Genomic DNA, 10,047 nt, shown 5'->3' on the forward strand with positions numbered 1-10,047 from the left:
CATCATTTATGTCCCTAGTTTGTTCACCTTGGTGGGAGATTAGTGCCCTCATGGGTACTGGGACTGAAGGTGTGGGGAGGAAGCACCGTCACAGCTGTACCAGAACGTAGGCCAAAGTTGTTTCTCCTGATTCTGGGACACCGTGACTCTGGCTTGATCTCTCCCAGGAATCTTGGGCCAGATGAGGAAGGCAGTGGTTATGGGTGAAAGAAGAGGGAGCTGGGAGATTCCAACAAGCTGGCAGAGACTCCTGGAGGAGCAGAGCCATAGAGGGAGAAAGACTTTTGTTTGAATTTTATTTACATGTCATCAATAACCAAGATGATCCCATTTTCCTTGGGACACGAAGGGTTGCATGTCCTAATCCCTGCTAAAGTCTGCTTGTTGGTGAGCAGGTGTCATTCTGCTGAGAGCTGAGCTACTGGGGTGTATGCCTCGGGGTCCATTCCTTCTCCTCTGTCGTCCCCACACACAGTGGCACCCGTGCTGCTGGGGAAAGATTTTCCAAGACCCAGAGCCTGGTGGCCTCTTGACTGATCTCTAACCTCTGCTTCTCTGCTCTGCCTTCTTGCCTAGCAAAAACAGTCAGCACCGAGGAGTGCCTGGTGAGCCCTGCGAGCATGAACCGCTACGGCCTGGACCCCTCCTCCCCCAACTTTAGCCACAGGAGCTCCCTGCCCACCTCCTCTTCGCTGTACTGCAAGCGGCAGAACTCTGGAGACGGCCACCTCGGGGGCGGCTCAGCCACCACGGTCGGTGGTCCCCGCACCAGCCCCATGTCCTCCGGAGGCCCCTCGGCACCTGGGCTGCGGCCTCCTGCCTCCAGCCCCAAGAGGAACGGGACCTCTCTTGAAGGAAACAGATGTGGTAATGTAACACGTGGGCTGGCTTCCCCATGACCTGACCTCCTCTGCCCTTGCCCTGAGACCACCGAGTATAGAGAGACTGAGGACTGTGGCTGTTTGAATGTGGGAACACAGGGAAATTAGATGTTTCCGCAAACCCCTTTGTGGATTTTTGTTGCTCTTGAAGGCAGCTGACTTCAACCTTTGACCCCAAGCAAAGACAATGGTGTATGAGAGTAGTCTAAACTGTAGGAATAAGTAGAATCCAAAATGTACAGTGGCTCAGCTACAATGGAAGTTTCTCTAGTTGGTGAGTGTATCACAATTCAGAGACCCAGGACCATCCGTTGTGAGGCTCCACTGTCCCCTGTGGCCTCCATGCCCTGTTCATCTAGCAGGTGGATTGGGCGGTAACTAGCAGTTTTCGGCCACTGCTGATTAGAAACGTTCCTTCCTGCTGCCTGTTTCCTCTTGTGACGCTTTGCCTCCTCATCTCTCGTACTTCTTCCCTTCCATCTCACAGCAGGAGCCAAGCTCTCAGCTTCATGAGGTGTTCCACTCTAATTCGAATCCTCTGCAACCCCAGAAAAGCAGCCTGTCTGAGGCATAGCCTAAAGAGCTATGTATGAGCACCTACTATGGGCCAGACACTCTCCACACATTATTTATGACTTTTATGAGCTATAAATGAGCCACCAGGGAAGCTCTATTATTATATCAGGTGTATATTATTATTGTATCATTATTAGATGATTCGATTTACAGATAAAGCATGTGAAGATCAACAGAAGGTCAGTCAAGCATTGAGCCAGGACTTGACTTCAGCTGGCTCCAAACCTGGCTTTCAAAACTATGCCTGGGATTTTCACATGCTCAGTGGGCTTCAGTGGGTCCCTCTGAGGTTCTAGCGGGACGCTGGAGGGGATGGGAGCAGACAGGACTCCAACACCACCCTCTTTAACCAGGGCCTCTTCACATTTGCGAAGTGGGGTTCTTCATTTGTGTAGCTTGAATAGCGCTTGTGCAGCTAAACACATGTGGAAACCATAGAGATAAACCCTGCTAAACTGAATGGCAGTAGATTAAAATAGGAGAGAAACTCCTGGCCTCCTTACCCATTTGTCACCTAGCAGCCAGCTCAGGTGCTGCCGCAGACCCTCTGGAGGGCTATAAAGTTTTCCCTCTGCCCAAAGAAGTGCTTAGTATTGCTCTGAAATTGCATCCCAAGTGAAAGCAGTCAGTATTAAGAAATCATATTTCTTTAGGAGGGTTTGACTCAAGTCATAAAACTGGAAGGGACCTAGAAATGGATTTTCCTCCATGGTGCTAACCTTAATGGTTTAAGCCTGCAGAAATCAGAAACTGGTATGAGACTGTGTGAGAAGGTAGGTATCAATGATGTGACAGACTTCTCAGTCCTTTCCCTCACGTGAATACTTACCCTGGACTACTACTGTCTTGATATATATTGTCTCTGCCCATGGACTCAAGGGATGTATTCACAGGACATATTTTCCTGTTTTTTGCTGATACTCAGGTGAAAATCTGAGAGTTCACCTCTGTCTCTCATCCAAGATATAATCACTAAGAACTAGTAATATAAAGAGGTTTTGGATAACAGGAGATGCTGTAGAATTCCCAACTGCAAGTGCGTCTAAGCTTCAGAATTGAAGTGATTTCAACATTGTTCTTACCTTACAATTTACATGCTTTCCATGGGTTCAAGTTTGATCTATAGGGTATGGCCTTGGGTGGTGCATAGAGAATGATTCAGCCAGAAAAAGAAGAATGGGAATGGCACTCAGTGGGGCAGGGGGTAAAGCGAATGAAGGTATAGTAGAGCTTATTCATTCCGAGGGATGAGAAGAGTTTGTGCAGGGACACGGACAGAATTCATGCTGGGAAATTTGGGGTTCAAATCAAGCAGATTGGGCTTCCTTTACTCTGTGGAAATCAGACATTTCTGAACAGGGACGTGAGATGGTGGCCACAGAACTCAGGAATATGAATCTACTGGCCACTATGGAATGACGTATAACAATAAGACTAGCAGCTACCTTTGATTAATTCTTCCTGCTTAATGCTTCACATTATCCCATTTAATCCTCACAGTGTGGTAGGTATTTGACTGTGGAGGCAACTAAGACTCAGAGGGATTTTGGTCAATCCTGGCCAGCACACACTCATGGGGCACAATATGCTTGTCTAAGGTCTGAGGGTGGAGCTGTGAGCAAGACAGACATGGGCCCTGTTCTCGGACGGTCTCCAATTGCAGAGAGACAGACGGTTAGCAAACAAAACCGAGGGGCCCCTTTTGGAAGCCGATGGGCTTCCCTTCAGGATGTTTGTCGTCAGGCTCCAGCCCAAAGCCACAGAATCACATGATTCTTACCATACTCTCGGGAAACAGGATGGAGAACCTGAAGCCCACAAAGAATAAGATGATCAGGTCCAGGAAAGGGTTGGAAACCTGGCCACTGACTCTCATTCACTGCGCTTTGCACACAGACATGCTGATAAGGCTTCAGAGGTGCCAGAAGGTAGGGCCTTCGTGTTGCCCAGGACAGGCTGTGGTTTGAGGGGACCTTGGCGATCCTTCCCAACTCCTCATTTCCCAGCAGAGAAGCACAGAGACACTCGCACAGTGGTGGGTGGAGGGGCCTCTGACTCCTGGCTCATTGATCCTTCTCTTCTTTCACTGGACTCTGTCATGAGCTAAAAAGTGTCCTCTGGATTAAGAGTGAGCAAAAGGAAATTATGCGTGTGCTTGTGGGCTTGTGTGAGACAGAGCGTCACACAGGCAGCCACAGGCGGACCGGGCCGTGAAGGTGTCCGGGATTACTTTAGATGGATTCATAGTCATTCCATTCCTGGTAGGTGTGAATTCAGCATTAGAAAGAGCCACCACCATCTTCCTACATCCATTCACAGCTGGGCTTCACTCACACGTCTCCAGCAGCACCCAGGGGACAGACCCGACCGCGCACCAAGTTCTCCAACTAGAGAATGCCCCCCTTTCACAAAGGCAATCGGCAAGTGCTTTGCACACTCTGTTCTTTTAGGAACAAGAATTTTTTCGCATCCATCATGTCTGACCACTGTGCAGTCACATCCGCCTAGCCTGGCTATGTCAGCCCAGACCCATGTGTCTTCCTGACAGCCTGACAGCAGCTGGAGGGACTGTGTGGTTATTATCTTTGTGTGAGCATGGCAGAGGCTGGAAAGCTCCCTCTCTCCCTCCTAGAGCTAGTTCGCTTTGGATCCGAGCTGGTTTCTAGGTATGACAGCTTCCTGCTACTCTCTGTCCTGCATGACTCTAAGGCCCCTCAGAGAGGAAACACGAAAATGCCCACAGCTAGGACCAGGTGCCAGGAGCAGAGCCACTTTCCCTCCACACTCATTGCCTGGAGAGCCTCACCCTAAAGACGAGCCAGACCCCTTGCTCAAGCCCATGGCTGTGGCTCACGGAGAGAGCCTTTCCCTGGCCTTGCTCAGAGGACCTTAGGCTCCCATGGATGGTGTTGTGAGTCGGTCTGGTGTTTTCCCTTCCTGTCAAACATGGGAAATTAGATTTGACCTCTGCTCTGATCACTCTAAAAATCATTCTTGGCACTGAAGGCTTCCCGCCTTTGTAATCAGAGCATCTATTATCACCCTGATTACTGCCGACACTCCGATGGGGCAGGCTCCAAAGGCAAATGCGATTTCCGTGGTTCCTCCTCCCCTTGTTGAGTGCAGATGTCCTTAAATGCAATGAAATCATCTCTAATAAGCATGCATCCGCATTCAGATAGCCCTGGGGTGCATTAACAGTTTCCTGGCAAAATGCACCCCCCACCTTATGCCAGATTACCTAGGGGGACCCTTTCAGGTCTAACAAGGAAAAGGCAGGGAAAATCTCAAAGAAAATCCAATTCTCAACCAAACCATTGTATTGAGGATAGACACGGAAATGTGATAATGTACTTTTCTCAGCACCAATGCAGAGCTGTGCCCTTCTCAAGCACATTGAAAAGAGGAGGAAAAAAGAGACAGCAGAAAACTGCTGCACCCTGAGATTAAAGAACATAAATGGAAAAGAAGTCTTCTCAACTACGAACTTAGAATTACTCTGTAGGGAAGCTGCTTCATTGTTCAGAGCCTGAAAATAAGATTAAGGATTACACACACAAAGCTTTTGTGTAAATTACTAATACTGTTTTTGTGAAGTATATTGATTTGTTTTATATTCATTGAACCCATATTACAAATATATTTGCTTGGAGCCATGGAGGAGTCAACGATTATAAACCCTGTAATGAGAGGATTCTGGGCTTCCCAGGTGGCACTAGTGGTAAAGAACCTGCCTGCCAATGCAGGAGACATAAGAGACATGGATTTGATCCCTGGGTTGAGAAGATCCTCTGGAGGAGGCATGGCAGCCCACTCTAGTATTCTTGCCTGGAGAATCCTGTGGACGGAGGAGTTTGGCTGGCTACCATCCATGGGGTTGCAAAGAGTCGGACACAACTGAAGTGACTCAGCATGCATGCACACTATGAGAGGATTACATTTTTCACCAAACTCTTAGCCTAGGACCTGGTACAGAAGAGATGCTCATTAGGTGTCTATAGATGACTAGGGGGAAGATGAAAAAGATCATCCTCAAGAATTTAAAAGATAACTGGAGGTTACAGGCAAGCACATGCATAATGGTAATACTAAGCAGAATGTGGAGAGCATCTTTAAGAGAAGAATAAACAAAGATTTGGGGGTTAAAGTAGAGGAAGGTGACATCCAGATGGCAGGACACGGAAACGCTGCCTGTGAAGGGGTCTACCTGGACTTTGATGGCTAGTAGAACTTCTTTGGAAAGGAGGGAGGATAAACACCTTAAGAAGAGGTGGCAAGAATACACAGAAGAACTATACAAAAAAGATCTTCATGACCCAGACAACCGTGATGGTGTGATCACTCATCTAGAGCCAGACATCCTGGAATGTGAAGTCAAGTGGCCCTTAGAAAGCATTACTACAAACAAAGCTAGTGGAGTTGATGGAATTCTAGCTGAGTTATTTCAAATCCTAAAAGATGATGCTGTTAAAGTGCTATCACTCAATATGCCAGCAAATTTGGAAAACTCAACAGTAGCCACAGGACTTGGAAAGGTCAGTTTTCTTTCCAATCTCAAAGAAGGGCAATGCCAAAAATGTTCAAACTACTGCACAATTTTGCAGTCATCTCACATGCTAGCAAGCTTGTGCTCAATATCCTTCAAGCTAGGCTTCAACAGTACGTGAACCAAGAATTTCCTGATGTACAATCTGGATTTCAAAAAGGCAGAGATCAAATTGCCAACATCTATTGGATCATAGAAAAAGCAAGAGAATTTCAGAAAAACATCTGATTCATTGACTGAACTAAAGCCTTTGACTGTGTGGATCACAGCAAACTGTGGAGAATTCTTAAAAAGATGGGAATATCAGACCACCTTACCTGCCTCCTGAGAAACCTGTATGCAGGTCAAGAAGTAGCAGTTAGAACCAGACATGTAACAACAAACTGGTTCAAAATTGGGAAACGACTACATCAAGGCTGTTTATTGTCACCCTGCTTATTTAACTTATATGCAGAGTACATCATGAGAAATGCCAGGCTGGATGAATCCCATGCTGTAATTAGCAGGGATGGAAGAGAGGAGATCCTTGTGAGAGGCATCCTTCTAAGAGCTTCAGAATAATTAAATTTGAGGAGCAAATAAAGGACAGGAGAGATCACTGAGGTTTCAGAAGCATGAAGAGGAGATGCTGCTTCTAGGGAAAGAGGATGGATTAGTTTGGGACATACCAAAAAAAAAACCACCACCCCCAAATATTGCCTAAATACTGACTCCCTATTTTCTTCCTCCTTCACTGATCCTGCACCTTTTAATCTGCCCTGGGGGAAAAGCATTTATGCCACAATGCAACTCATGTCCCTGACCAGCATGGACCAGGCACAGGACCAGGCTCCTGTTGTCCAGGAACCCCGTCTAGTGGGGAGGTTGGAGTGAGTGCTTCAGCAGAACCGAGGGCTGGGGAGGTGCTCAGTGTGGGCGCAGGGTATGGACCTCTCACAGACAGGGCTTCCAAGACCATGGCAGTAGAGACCCAGGACAAGCACGGAAATGCACCCTCCATCCTACCATGTCATCTCAGGGTGATGCCAGTGAAGTCACAAAGGACCTGATGTCACTTTGGCATCACAGCTCTCCAGAAGCCTATCATAGGGAGCATTCTCTAGCCACGAAGGCCTGGGTCACAGGAGGCTTGGGGGCCACAGAGACAGAAGTGAACAGGAGGGCTCTTTGAAGTCTAACATGGGTCAGCGTTTCCACTGCTGGAGGAGATCCCTCTTCCAGTGCTGTCCTCTGTATAGATGTGGAGGTGGGGGCTGCCTCTGGGGGCCTCACTCTGTCACAGGAGATCACTCAGGCCACCTTGGACTCAAGGGCCAGGCGAGGGGGCAGGCAGCAGCAGGTAGGCATCGAGCCCAAAGGCCGCAGTCTCACGGCCTCTCTCTCTGTGCTCTCCCCTCCAGCCTCAAACCTTCCTCCGGACAGGCAGGATGCCCGGCAGCCGAGGAGCAGGAACCCTTCCAGCTGGTCGGTGGAGGATGTGGTCTGGTTCCTGAAGGACGCAGACCCGCAGGCCCTGGGGCCCCATGTGGAGCTCTTCCGGAAGCATGTATGCACCGTGGGGGCCTTGGGGTGGGGTCCGGGAGCTGTGGGGTGGGGAATGTCTGCACTACACCCTGGGGGTGCCCCTCAAGGGAGGCCAGAGGGGACCACAGGTTTCTCAGTGCAGAACAGCCACTTAGTCTTACTCTGAAGGCACGTCTGTCCCATCTGTTCCCTCACTTGGCCTTTATCAGGAGTCCTATTTTCTCGGTCATCTATCTGTCTATGCATTCAGCAAACACTGGTAACACACCTACAATGTGCCAGCAAACTAACAGTGCCTATTCTTAAGCTGTTTTGAGGATTAAATGAAAAAATGCACATAAAGCGTATAGCACAATGCCTGGCTTAAAGATGGCCTTTGGTTAGCAGGTATTTGTATCAGAGATTCTAAAATATATAAAGATGGTAAATTTTTTTCAGTGGTAATAATTAGTATTTTATCTGCCAAGCCTACTGTGTCATGGTTACAATTGTTGCCGTAACCAGTTACCACAAATGTAGTAATTTAAAACCACAGAAATTTATAATCTTACAATTCAGTGGGTCAGAAGTCTGACAGGGGTCTCTCTGAGAGAAGACCATGGTGTTGGTGGGGCTGACATCTTTCTGGAAGCTTTAGGGAGAATTCATTTCCTTGCCTTTTCAGCATCGAGATCCACCTTCATTCTTGGCTCCTACCTCCCTGTCCTCATCCTTGGAGCCAACAACACCAAGCTAAGTCCTTCTCAAGCTGCCAGCTCTTTGGTTCTTTCTTCTGATTTCTTCCTTCACTTCTGAGGACCGTGTGATTGCATTGTCTCCCTCCCTCCCTCCCTGATAATCCAGGACATTCTTCCTATTTTAAATGCAGCTGGTTAGTAGCTTAATTCCATCTGCAGCCTTAATTACCCTTTGCCAGTTAACCTACCATATTCACAGCTTCCAAGGACTAGGACGTAGACCTCTCATGTGAAGGAGAGGGAGCATTCTACTGGCCTTACCATTTTTTTCTTCTCCTTCTCTTTTATTTGAAATGAAGATCACAAAAAGCATACACTCAGACCTGGAGAGGATCATCATCTAACCCAATACTCGTATTTTATTAGGGATATATTTGACCTCAGCTAAGAGTGGGGCATTGAGAGCAAGGATCACAGAGGGATGATGTTTGGACAGTTCTGAGGGAGGACTCTGGTTCCCTTCCAGCATGACAGGAGTCAGCAGAAGTCTAGGCAGTGGGTAAAGAGAGAACATTAGGCAATGAGGCCCCTGGGAGGGCTCACAGATGAGCTTTGCCATGCTACCAAGGACATGTGGTGTGAGTGACACAGAGTAGGTGCTTCTCTGGCTGAATGGCTGGCTGGTTAGAGGAACGGGAGGGGCTGATAACACTTGAAGTTATGTGAGTCCTGCCTTGTGCCTCTTCTTCCCAGCTGAGCACCTAAAATCTCCACCCTTTCTCTCTAGTGTTCTGAAAGCAGCACTATAGATGAAGGAGGAAGCCCAGCCGTACTAAGTTTGTGAACTCAACATGCAATCTGGATGGGTTACCATTTTCAGAAATGAATGGAAGCGATTTCAGGACCTCAAAGGATTGGCTTCCCCTTAGTATGTGTTTGTGCTAAACCCTCGGATGAAGCAGGTGCATTCTTTAGTTGTGTGCCACCTAGTATTATTGACAGGGTCAAAAAGCACCTGAAATCCCTTTTAGATTGTCATTAGCAATTTGATAACCAGCTGAAAGCTAGTGGGCTTACCAAGAAAAGAAACCAGTGATTAGGATGATGAATGGAAGTCAGGCCCTTATACCAGCACCTGGAATGGGAAGGGAACCACTAGTTTCAGGGTCTCATGAGGTGATACTTTGTCTTAGTCAGCTCAGGCTGCTGTAACAAAGTACCATAGACTGAGTGGCTTGTGAACAATGGCAATTCATTTCTCAGTTCTGGAGGCTGGAAGTCGAGGTCGGGTCGCCATCAAGGTCGGCTTTCAGTGAGAGCCCCCTTTCAGGTTTTGGACTGCTGTCTTCTCATTTCACGAGGACACTAATCCCATTCAAGAAGGCTCCACCTTCATGGCCTATGTACTTCTCAAACTCACACCTCCAAATACCGTTGCTTGAGGGTTAGGATTTCAACATATGGATTTGGGGAGCAGGTGGGGAGGACACATTCAGTCCACTGAAGCTTTCTTGCTTCTACAGCCCTAGATTGGATAAAGTGGTAAACATATGCATGGTATTGGGAATATAACTGGGATTAGGTTAGATTCCTTCTATCAGGAGAGAGCAGTAATATGGAAGATCCAGTGTATCAAATGACCCCAGGGAGAATGTGGGATGAGGAGCACATAGCATTTGTGGGCTTTCATTTATTTCTTCAAGATACTGCCATGGGACTAGGAGAATATACATCTAAGTAAATCCTTATTCCCTTACCTTATTTCCTGACCATACTCTTAACCGTGGCCACTATTTGATTACTTTGACCACCTCCTGGGTTTTCTCTCTTCTCATCCTGTTCC

The 10,047-nt window shown here is 47.6% G+C and overlaps 1 protein-coding gene across 7 annotated transcripts in view; it reads left to right on the top strand.

The window, feature by feature from the left end:
- SCML4 (Scm polycomb group protein like 4) overlaps positions 1-10,047 on the top strand; it is a 108,039-nt gene that overhangs the window by 86,310 nt on the left and 11,682 nt on the right. For 6 of the 7 annotated variants that reach the window (XM_020892366.2, XM_070450014.1, XM_070450013.1 and 3 more), the window contains 2 exons: positions 577-867; positions 7,404-7,549. In XM_020892366.2, coding sequence (XP_020748025.2) covers positions 577-867; positions 7,404-7,549 — 437 coding nt within the window. Of the gene's footprint in view, positions 1-576; positions 868-7,403; positions 7,550-8,191; position 10,047 lie in introns of those variants that run through there. The other variant, XM_070450011.1, reaches the window with a different exon arrangement.

The sequence above is a fragment of the Odocoileus virginianus genome, chromosome 19 (assembly GCF_023699985.2).
Source record: "Odocoileus virginianus isolate 20LAN1187 ecotype Illinois chromosome 19, Ovbor_1.2, whole genome shotgun sequence".
In the NCBI taxonomy this organism is placed as follows: domain Eukaryota; kingdom Metazoa; phylum Chordata; class Mammalia; order Artiodactyla; family Cervidae; genus Odocoileus; species Odocoileus virginianus.